At 38.8% G+C, this 12,233-nt stretch overlaps 1 protein-coding gene across 7 annotated transcripts in view; it reads left to right on the top strand.

The window, feature by feature from the left end:
- The window catches only part of ubr5 (ubiquitin protein ligase E3 component n-recognin 5), a 167,208-nt gene that overhangs the window by 33,732 nt on the left and 121,243 nt on the right, over positions 1-12,233 (top strand). For 5 of the 7 annotated variants that reach the window (XM_043688514.2, XM_043688515.2, XM_043688518.2 and 2 more), the window contains exons 4-6: positions 6,219-6,295; positions 7,451-7,570; positions 9,023-9,203. In XM_043688514.2, the coding sequence (XP_043544449.1) occupies positions 6,219-6,295; positions 7,451-7,570; positions 9,023-9,203 (378 nt within the window). The remainder of the gene's footprint in view (positions 1-6,218; positions 6,296-7,450; positions 7,571-9,022; positions 9,204-12,233) is intronic. The other 2 variants (XM_043688517.2, XM_043688521.2) reach the window with 2 other exon arrangements.

Consider the following 12,233-nt stretch of genomic DNA (forward strand, 5'->3'; position numbering starts at 1 on the left):
TGCTAAATTGCCTGTAGTGTTAGGTGCGTTATTCAGTGATAAATGTAGGGGAATGGTTCTGGATGGGTTACTCTTCAGAGAGTCTGTGTGGACTTGTTGGGCGGAAGGGCCTGTTTCCATACTGTAGGGAATCTAATCTTAATTTGGTGACCGGTCTGCTTTTTAAAATGTGGAAATCATAAATTATTGTCTTAATTAACCAGTTCTTTTAGCTTTACCACCACATATGGCACGCAATAATAGCCAAGACTGCAAATTAAGGGTCTGGTGGCATTATTATTCTGCTGTTAATCCAGACACCCTTGTAATGTTCTGATGTCCCGAGATCCAATCCTGCCAGGGTAGATGGTAGAATTTGAATCCAGTTAAAAGAAAAAAATTGTGATTAAAAGTCTAATGATCATGAATCCATTGTTGAATGGTGGAAAAACCCATCTTATTTACAGATGGCCTTTAAGGAAGGAGACTGCCATTCTTACTTGGTCTGACCTACATGTCACTCTAGACCTATAGCAATATGTCTCTCAACTGCCCTCTAGGCAATTATGCATGGGTAATAAATGCTAGCCTAGCCAGTGACACCCTCATTCTGTGAATTTAAAAAAAAATCAGATGTTTGATTGCATCAGCAAAGAGCTTGCTCGGTGCCTCAGCTAGTTCATACCATGTAATTAGGCATATCTTAATGGCCTTAACCTAAATTCAGATTCAAAAAGCAACCAGGTCTGGACCTTTAACTATTAATGTCAATAGATCATGTATGATTGGAATTTTGTGCCTTCACTGCACTGCCAAGAAAATACCTCTGTCTCCTTGACCTGATCAGTTCTTTCCGTATGCTGTTCCTTGGCAAAATCATCCAAAAGCACCATGCCAGATTTCAAATCAAGTGATGATAGTTTCTTTGTTCTTTGCTCCTGAAAAGCACTGAAACATGTCACTTATTATTTGTTAATATTTTCCATTCTTAATCTTCCATGCTGTTTGATATCTCTCATACTGTATTTATTTATTTGAATCATCTGAATTGTCCCTTTTCTGTGTCTGCCTATTTAAATTGGGCCTTTTATGCTACTGTTCTTGTCCTCATTGCTTTAAGACTACAGTATATCCCTTTTGTATCTTGATGGCTTGAACTCCAGTGAAACAGGAAGCAGTAGTTAGTCTGTCCCTAGAAGTTAATAATTCCTATCAGTGTCCCCCATAAATATTTCCAGTATTCATATCCTGGGCCTTTTAATGTACACTGTTTATTTTCTTTTGCATTGCTATGCTTGAGTTATCTCAAAGGGAGCAACTTGAGAGCACCCTGCGAAAGCTGGGTTTCTGTGCAACCACATGTTAGCTACTTAAAGGGTATGTTAATGACAACGTTGTGCCAGACAGCTATGGGCTGTTAGTTGAGCATCTTTTTATTCAGGTTATCTGACTGCATTTGGAATGGTTGCTATATGGATTGTAAAGAAAAATATATGTAGTGAATCTTGTCCAAGAATCATTGGACTGCTTTGGCTCTGTGCTGATGTTGACCTCCATGTTCCAGGAAAGTAGCAGTTTATTTCATTAGGGAAAAAGAACCATTTTTGTGCTTTATGCTTTTAAATGATCTTTGTATGTTGAGCAGAGTTGAACTGAAATATTTATGGTTCAAGGCTTGCAAAAGTGGATGGTCCTTTCAGTAGTTTAAATTTTTGATGGCAAGAAAAATAGCCCAGAGCATGTTCCATTCTTCTGAACAGGAGAAAAATCTGTTTGATTTAATGGTTCTGTGTTAATGGTGGATAGGGACTGGAAAGGGAGGAGGATGTAGACCATGAGCTGACTGTAAATGGGAGAGAGAATTGTTTGACTCAGCTGAGTGATAATACTTGTTTGGTAACTTGGGCAGTGTTTGTTTTCATAGTTAATTATTCTGAAATTGCTTTGCTTTGGAGTGTGCCACACAACAGGTGTATGATGAGAAAATGGGTTGTTAATGTCAGCGGTGGAACCTTTTCTGTAGATCAGCTTCGCCAAGATCTGTATGTAATTAAAACAGTTTCCTGACTGGGACCCTGCACCTTCAGGTGCAATGGATAAATTAAATATGAGTATCAATGGGTTCTGTAGAGCAGGGCTTCCCAAAGTGGGGTCAAGATCTCAAGTAGGGTTGAGAGCTGAACTTCTGGGCATGAATTGAGGCAGCATTGGCACCAGCACAAAGCTCCAACTGAGATATAGCAGCTGTGTGACCTTTCTGATGGACCAATTAGAGCTTACCTATACATATTGCAGTGAAAGTTAGATTTGGAATGGATAGTACATTCAAGGTTTAGCACATTGACATTGTATTTTTTATTATTTTTGATTCTTGGATATTGTGTGTTGGCAAAGGTAACTTTGGAAAACAAATCCAGTGCAGTAAACTTGGTTTTAATCAGTATCTTGTAGAGTCATGGAGATGTACAGCACGGCAACAGACGCTTCGCTCCAATTTGTCCATGCTGACCAGATATCCCAACCTAATCTAGTCCCACTTGTCAACACCCAGCCCATATCCCTCCAAACGCTTCCTATTCATACACCCATCCAGATGTCTTTTTAAGTATTCAAATTGTACTAGTCTCCACTACCTCTGATAAAGAAACCAGCAAAAATTATATACATTAACTGGAAGTTTACTTTATTATCATGATCTCAGAGTAGTTAGTTGAAGGTTCAAGTGAGAAGGCTGTCTGCCAGTAAGTTTTATTTGAAGTGAAGTTGCATTACTGTTTGTGATTTATGCTGTAATTAAATAGTGATGTGTATAGCCCTGCCCTATGGGCGGCACAGTGGCACAGTGGTTAGCCCTGCTGCCTCACAGGGCCAGAGACCCGGGTTCAATTCCCGCTCAAGCGACTGACTGTGTGGAGTTTGCACATTCTCCCCGTGTCTGCGTGGGTTTCCTCCAGGTGCTCCGGTTTCCTCCCACAGTCCAAAAATGTGCAGGTTAGGTGGATTGCCCATGCTAAATTGCCTGTAGAGTTAAGTGAAGGGATAAATGTAGGAGAATGGGTCTGGGTGGGTTGCGCTTTGGCAGGTTGGTGTGGACTTGTTGGGCTGAAGGGCCTGTTTTCACACTGTAAGTAATCTAATCTAATCTTTATGTGGACCTCTTCATCAATCCAATATTTGATGAACCAGCATACTCCTGGTCCCATAGATGCTGGTTAATGAACAGTTTGCTGTATTAAGTAAGAAATTGGGTTCTGAATGAGTTAGATTGGCACAGAGACTGGCAAGAGATCACTGAATCTTGCTGTGTAAGCTAAATATGAAATTTATTTTTCACACAAAAATAAATAATCATCATTCTTAGCTGGAGTGATTTTCAGTCCCTCTTCTAAAGGCAGGAGAATGCACTAATATAATTCTGCTAATACGTATTTATAGTAAAGGGCCTATATTTGTGTTTCCTGGATGAATGCTGCAGTTCAACGAGATATTTGGAGTTACAGGAGACATATAAATTCAGTAGACACCCAAATTCCCCCATCTCAGCTCTGCAACCTTTTGACCATTAAATAATATGCAATTTCACAGTTGTCCACTTTATACCCCATTTGCTAGATCTTATGCACTCTCTTACCATAGCTATGTTTCTGTTTTTGTGGCCTCCTTGCATCCTCTTCACAACCTACTTGCTTGAGTATATTCTATTCCACTCAGCTAATTCATCGATATAGATTGAAAATAGCTAATTGTTATTTATGATTTGTTCAGATAACTAATTATTTAAAATAGCCATCTGTTGAAGTGAAAAACCTGAGCATTAATCAGAGAGTAACAGTTTTTTATTTAATAAATGAATCTATTTAATGAATCTACTTGAAAAGGCATGAATGTTAAAATGTCCTGTTTTTCCAAAAGGTGTAGACATTCTGGGTAGCTGGCCTGTGGGTGAGCCCTGCCCTGATATCCTATCAAGCGATGATTCTTGTAAATCTATATGGTGTCTCAGCAAATTATTTCTAAAGGGGTATCAAAGCTTGACTCAAACTCACTGTGTTTCAATTTCTATTCACTTGCACTTCCCCGTGGTTTCTCCCTGTTTACTTCAAATGCAGGTGTTATAGCGTTCCTGCTACTTGGCAGAAAGTAATCAACTAGGAATACAACTTGGTTATCTTGTTTGGTTCTTTTCACATTATAGCTCTTCAATAGGCAGAAGTGAGCTTGCAGTTTTTTTTTACTGCAAACTTTATTAACTGATCCTATTCTTGATCTGATCTCTGTGGATTTTCACTGACCCAGATAAGTGCTGAGTCTCATCCCAGAAGAATATTTCAGAGGAGAATAGAATTTTTTTCGAGAAATCACAAGGTGATTTTGTTTTGCAATCGGGACAACAGTAGATTATAGGTGAGCTTCGGTTTTTCTGTTGGCACAGAAATTTCTTCTGAACACCTCTTTAAATTTGGCCTTGGAAACATAACTCTCAGACCATAACAATATGTTCATTGTGTGTGTTAAAAAGTTGCGTGGAGCATATTTTATGGTTTTGTCATGCTCCAATTCTTGCACAATTTTTCTTTTGCATCAGAGAGATGCCATTAATAGTAAGTCAATAAAAAATAAATACTATAGAGTCAGGGCATTATTTACCATGTAGTCTGGAGAGAAATTGAATTATTTTTTGTGATTTTGTCATCTTGAATTCACCGTAACAACAGAGTAGATTTTCTGTTATGGTTTATAACTCCTTCTATCTTAACAGTATACTGTTCAGTGTAGTCTGAGCAGTGTAAAAGAGATCTGATTGAGTACATTCTTTTTAAATGCATAAACTAAAATGTCATCAGAATAGCCTTTCTCCCTCCAGTGCAGAGAAGCTCCTTGTTATAAAATCATAATGTCAAATGGAAGATATTAGGATGTTGTATAGTACAATTTGTCATACCAGGTTGCTATTTCACCCTAGGTTCAGCTGGGTAATTTTTGATTTGTCTCTAAATAGCAGTAAGGTTATCTCAAAAACCAGACGAACGTAGCTGTGAGGACTATAAGGAGCAGAGTTGGGCCATGCGGCCCAGCGAGTCTACACCACCATTCAATTATGGCTGGTATTTTTCAACCTCATTCTCCTGCCTTTTCCCTGGAACCTGTGACTCCCTCATCAGTCAAGAAACTATCTCAGTCTCAATGACTTAGCCTCAACAGCCTTCTGTGGTAATGAGTTCCTCAAATTAACCACCCTTTAGCTGAAGAAATTCCTCATCATCTCTGTTCTAAAGGGTCGACCCTTTAATTTGAGGCTGTGCCCTTGGGTCCTAGATTCCCATGCTAGTGAAAATATCTTCTCCAACTCCACCTTATCCAGGCACCTTCATATTCTGAAAGTTCCAACTGGTGAAGATAAGTTGAGTGCAGATGATTTTTCATTCAGTTCTTAGTGGGAAAGAGCACACGACAATTTGAGTTCTTAAACTGAGTGTTTTATTTGGTCTAGGAAATGGTTATGGACAAAATTAGCCGGTCAACTTTGGGGTATAAGGTGCAGTGTTTACAATATGTTTCACCCCTGCCCTGGTAAAATGATTTTCCAAACATAATGGATGTTTAATATGACAGAAAACAAATTTGCTTTTTGGTCCATTGCTATTTTAATGGCATAATAGATTTACTAATAAAGATTTACTAATTTTACTCTATAAAATGATTGCACTAGAAGACTATGTTTATAGTCTACATGTTTGAGGCAAGGTCATTTGGTTTTGAACTGCTGACGTTGCTAGATTGATGTCATGAAAATTAAAATTACTGATTTTTGTGTGACATACATTCAACTCAATCTAAATTTCCCCACTTGCTCTCCTCCCCTGGAAATATATCGCTGTTCCTCCAATGCTGCTGGGTCAGAGTCCTGGAACGCACTCTCTTCCTAACAATCACGTGGCTATGCAGACACTAAAACTCCAGAGGTTCATCACCAACTTCCCAAGGATAATTAGTGAGAGGCAATTAATGTTGGTCCAACTCGCAAAGCCCATATTTCCTGAATGAATAAATAGGTTGTAATTATTTTACTAAATAATTAATAATTCATCCATTTTCACCATTATTCACCAAAGTGAATTTAAGCTTTAGTTTTTTTAATGCAGTTTTTATAGGCTTAATTATTTATGTATGTTACAAAAATCAATATATTTCATGCTGGAATGTTTTGTTTTGCCATCCCGATTCCTTAACTATACCAGGACGGTCGCATCTGCAGAATTAGCTTTGCTGTTCAGCCAGACAGATTGGAACTGGGGAAACCAGATACTAGTGAAGGGTGAGTAGTTCTGTGATATACTCAGTTTGTGAGAGAGTATTTTTTAAGGCATGCATGTGAATATCTAATTATACTTGCATGCAAATTCAGTGTTGACGTTTTTGATGGTGAGACTAGTAACTTTTTATGTGGATATACACTGAAGGGAGACAAATTGTATAGCTTTTCTTTGCAAAGCTTTGCAGTTGAGCATCATATTTTGTGTTTAATTGATAAGCAGATGCAGAATAATCTGACTAACAGTGATTGAAATTATGAATTCTGTGTTTTGGTTTAAGAGAATCTTTCTGGTCAGCTTTTGAGCTTTTTTTGTCATAATTGTTAGAACTAAATTAAATGATATATTTGGACTAAATTTGTTCCATGAATGATTGTAATATCTAGTTAAATATGCAACTGGTCGTTGCAGCAATCCACTTATTACAGTATCCATAGCAATCTTGTGTTGCTTTTAAATATGTTCAAGATGGATCTTTGCCATTGCCATAAGCACAAAATACTGGTGATAACTGTGCTCCAAAAACTTTGAATCTGAATAGGTTTTGATTTCTGTTGATCTGTGAAAATGAAGCATAATCAAAATAGTATTTTTGGTTTCTTTTTGAAGGTTGCCTTTTCTGAAGATGGATTTCTGTCTTCAAAAAAAAAGTAAAATTATAACGTTTAATGAAGTTCGCAATGAATCAGGATTTCTAAGGCAATGGTGACATTAGAAAAATGTAACCATAATGATGAAACAATTAATGACTTTTTTTTTTGCGTGAACAGGCATTTGAATTAAGTTTAGTTAATTTCTCGTAGTTATACAATCCATTCTGTCCAGCTATGCTCCTTTTGATTTAAAAAAAACTAAGCTTAATGTGAGTTGTTTTACATTTTGATTTTAGTTTGTAACATTGCTCTGAGCTGGAAAGAAAGAAAACTATCCATTTCAACGCAAAGGCAGAAATTGTTTTCATGTGTTAAAATTTTTTTTACACATGACTGTGAACCATGAAAAATTTAAACAAAAATTAGAGTAAACATTGCAGTGCTAAAAATTGCCCAAGGGTGTTGCTCTGGCTGGTCATTGACCAGTTACAGCAAATGTAAAGTCCCTGAGCTGCAAGGCTTGGGATACCTGTGTTATAACCCATCTCCCATCTTTGTTTCCAGTTCAAAGTTGAGCAGTGGTTCAGGCACAGGAAGGACTTCCAGGCCAGGCAGGAGTAGTGATTCCCCATGGTTTCTGTCTGGTTCTGATACTCTGGGCAGACTGGCAGGCAACCCCCTTGGGTAAGTTTTGGCAGGGTTCCAGGTCTACATGACCTACAAGTCAACCCATGTGCCAAAAAAAATGCATTACTAGGGTGGTTAAAAATTGTTTTGAAACTGCTTGCTGTAATTTTTAGCTGTTATTTATAGCGCATGTCATTGATGCATTTAGGAATGTGACTTACCATTCCTCACAGCTAAAATGGGATGCTTGGTTTTCCCCTTGTGTATGGGCTTTCTGCTGCTAAATGTTGCTAATGTACCTTACCAATTACTTGTCAACAATTCATTTGGGTGTGGAGTGACAATTAAGTGGTACTTGCACAAGCATATTCTTCTGAATTCATGAATGGGGATCCTGGTGATTGCTTTTCTAACACTGCCACACACCTTAAGATTTGCAGAGCAATAAATATTATATTTTGTTCATTTGTAAGCAGATGACTTGAAATGTTTACTGTGCATCCATTAACAATTCCAACTGTGAAACTTTGTAAATGATCTGTGAAATAGGATTTAACATGTCTATAAAATAATGGGTATACTTGTCAATGATGTACTAATGTGAACAATTTCAATTACTAAAATGTATACTGTAATTTTAAACAGTATAAAGTACTGGGATCCTGACAATATAACTACAATAATACACACTTATAAAGGCAAAGCAGTTTGGGAGTTTTGGGAAATATCATTGTCACCTGATATACAGTGCCAGTTCAAACAGCTGTTTATTGTACACATTTTCTCATTACCATGGCTATGGTTCCGTGCACCTGAATATTTTCTAACCAAACCAGAATTATTGCATAAAAATAGTCAAACCAATGTTTACCAAAAATCTGGGAGCTAATTTACCTGCCAATTAGAGATGTCCACCAAGCGTGGCCATGATTCCTCCACACTTCCCAATTAAGGCTGATTTACCCTCTGTCTGAAAGAACTTCTTCAGATGTATTGCGGATAATCAGCAATATAATGCGTATTACAGCTGGGCATCTTGCAGAAGTATTGTCAGTCAGCATCTTGCTTGGAAAAAGGCTTTTGTAAAATTGTTTCCCTCCCTCCTGACTACAGCTGATCTTAAAGCTGTATGATTTTACTATTGGAATTTTCATTATCAACATACACTGACAATTGTTTAGAGGAATTTGACCAAAGTTCCCCATTATTTAATGCATGTTTGAATGTCATATTTGCAGTTCGTTTGTCCAGGCTACGTAAAGCATTTGTTCGAAGCTGCAATTGGCTGATGCGTTACTTTAACCCTTCTATTCATTGCTATTTAAAAGTTATAAAACTTGAGTGAATTATTATGCATAAAATACTCCTGGAGAAGCTCTGAAGGTGATTCATACTTTGTAATCTCTCATGGTGTTTACAGGTTTCTTGTATGAATCTTCACATTTATCCCTTTCTAATTTCAGTTAAACTAATTTAAGCTAATTCAGTCTCCATGAATTGTTCATCTAGGAGCCGTTGGAGTTCTGGAGTGAGTGGTGGTGCTTCTGGAAGATCATCAACAGGAGCAAGAGACTCCAGGAGGCAGACTAGAGTGATACGTACTGGACGGGATCGAGGATCTGGACTTTTGGGAAGCCAGCCGCAACCAGTTATACCAGCATCGGTTATTCCAGAGGAGCTTATCTCACAGGTAATGTGACAGTATTGCCTTGGGGAGGAAACTTTGTCTCATTGTGCTGACCAATGTCATTTAGCTTGTAATGGTCTTCTCCCTAGTGTGTGGCCTATTTTAGTGTACTGCATGGTACCGTACAGATTGCTGTTAATCAACGCCGCTAAGAAAGAGCATCAGTCGGCACTGATTAGAGTGTTTGGCAAATTAAGTATTAAATTCCATATGAAATGAATATAGTTGATAAGATTAGCAATACCTTTTATGATCCCGGTTCATGTGTCAGTTACCTCAATTGGCTGGATGGCTAGTCTGTAAACTAGCATGGGTTCAATTCCTATGCTAGCTGAGATTACCAAGAAAGACCCTTCTTCTCAGCCTCTTCCCTTGCCTGACGAATGGTTACTCTCAGCTTAAACCACCACCGGTTTTCACACTCTAATAAGAGAGCAGTCCGATCGTCTGGTAAGACTATGGCAATTTTACCGAATGGTGAAATTTCATGTTTACGTTTGAACAACAAATAAAAGTCAAAATATGATGTGAAACAGTTTCAACGTTTTGTTTCTTAATTGGGTTTAGAATTTTAAAATGCATTTTGTGTATAATGTACATATAGATTTATAAATTGACTGCCTCATTGCTCTGGAATAGTTGAGTTTAGATATTGATGGCAAGCAATGAGATTGTGATGTAAATATGCTAAACACGGAATTGGATATGTTGAATGTAACAATTATTTTCGAGATATTTAAGGTCTGTAATCGTGTAAGGGTGCAAGATAAACCACTTAATATATTCTTATGACTGTTACAGGTGTCATAGAGATGTACAGCACCGAAACAGGCCCATTTGGTCCAACTCGTCCATGCCGACCAGATATCCCAACTCAATCTAGTCCCACCTGCCAGCACCCGGCCCATATCCTCCAAAGCTTCATATTCATATACTCGCCCCACCACTTCCTCTCCTGGCCCATTCCACACGTGCTTCCACCCATGCATGAAAAGGTTGCCCCTTAGGTCCCTTTTAAATCTTTCCCCTCTCACCCTAAACCTGTGCCCTCTAGTTTTGGGCTCCCCCAGGGAAAAGACCTTGTCTATTTACTCTATCCATACCCCTCATGATTTTATAAACCTCTATAAGGTCATCCCATAGTCTCCGATGCCCCAGGAAAAACAGCCCCAGCCTCTCCCTATAACTCAAATCCTCCAATCCTGGCAACATCCTTGTAAATCTTTTCTGAACCCTTTCAAATTTCGCAACATCCTTCCAATAGGAAGAAGACCAGAATTGCACTCAATATTCCAAACGTGGCCTAACCAATGTCCTGTAGCGCTGCAACATGACCTCCCAACCTCTGTACTCAATACTCTGACCAATAAAGGAAAGCATGCCAAATGCTGCCGTCACTATCCTATCTACCTGTGACTCCACTTTCAAGGAAGTATGCGCCTGCACTCCAAGGTCTATTTGTTCAGCAACACTTCCTAGGACCTTACCATTAAGTGTATAAGTCCTGCTGTGTTTGCGCCCCCCCCCCCCCCCCCCCAAACTGCATCGCCTCTAAGTTAAACTCCATCTGCCACTCCTCAGCCCATTGGCCCATCCGATCAAGATCCCATTGTAATCTGAGGTAACCCTCTTCACTGTCCACGACACCTCCAATTTTGGTATCATCTACAAACTTACTAACTATACCTGTTATGCTCACATCAAATCATTTATGTTAATGATGAAAAGTAACGGACCCAGTACCAATCTTTGTGGTGCTCCAATGGTCACAGGCCTCCAAGCTTAAAAACATCCCTCCACCACCACCACCCTCTGTCTTCTATCTTTGAGCCAGTTCTGTATCTAAATGGCTAGTTCTCCCTGTATTCCATGAGATCTAACCTTGCTAACCGGTCTCCCATAGGGAACCTTGTTGAACGTCTTACTGAAGTCCATATAGATGACGTCTACCACTCTGCCCTCATCAATTCTCTTTGTTAGTTCTTCAGAAAGTACAATCAAGTTTAGCCATGTTGACTATCCCAAATCAGTCCTTGTCTTTCAAAATTCATGTACATCTGTCCCTCAGGATTCCCTCCAACAATTTGCCCACCACTGACATCAGGCTCAATGGTCTATAGTTCCCTAGCTTGTCCTTACCGCCTTTCATTAATCTTTTTTAATAATTTGCGTGGGCAGAGACTTGCAACCTCCTACTTGTGGAAGTAAGAGATAGTTGATGTCCTGTTAGCTGCTATCAATGTTACCATTTTATACTGTGTAATGTATCAGTGGATTTCTAAAAGTTGCTTTACATTTGTTGGAATATGTACTTCTTGAAACTGACTTTTGAGGAGCAGCTTGGCTTGGAAAGGAGGAGAGCAAGCAAACAAACATGCTTGTTTATGGAAAGATAATTGCAGATTAATTATTGTTTGAAGAACCCTACAGATGTTTAGGGTGGCTCATTGTTTAGCACTGCTGCCTCACTGCGCCATGAGCCCGTCTCGGATGACTATGTGGAGTTGGCATGTTCTCTCCATGTCTGCGTGTGTTGCGTCCCACAGTCCAAAGATGTGCAGGCCAGGTAAATTATCCATAGGAACTGCAAGATTATAGGACATGGGTAGAGTCTGGATGGGATGCTCTTCATATTGGTGCGAAAAACTCAATGGGCCAAATTGTCTGCTTCCACACTGTAGGGATTCTATGATCCTGGAAAGTGTTATGCTCAAGGACTGGTAACTAGTCGGATGTTACATTGGTTTAATTAAGAGAAGGCCAGAGGTGGTTAACCAGCCACAGAGATGGGGCAGAAGGTGGTGTGCTTGAAAGCTGCAGGTTTTGAAGCTGTGTTTTGAGATTTGCACTCTTAGTTTTATGTTTAGTTAAAAACTTATTGAATGCGTTGAGAAAAGAACCTCCGTTTATAAGAAATAAATGAATGTTCCTTGGAGCCTCGTGGAAACTGTTTACATGATCAGTGACTTCAGATTTCAATCAAGGTACCATCTTATGTGATTATAATACAATGCCTTATTCTGGATTTCTATG

This window comes from Chiloscyllium plagiosum, unplaced genomic scaffold, assembly GCF_037043375.1.
Source record: "Chiloscyllium plagiosum isolate Xiang-an unplaced genomic scaffold, Cpla_swu_hap1 HiC_scaffold_4, whole genome shotgun sequence".
Taxonomy (NCBI): Eukaryota; Metazoa; Chordata; class Chondrichthyes; order Orectolobiformes; family Hemiscylliidae; genus Chiloscyllium; species Chiloscyllium plagiosum.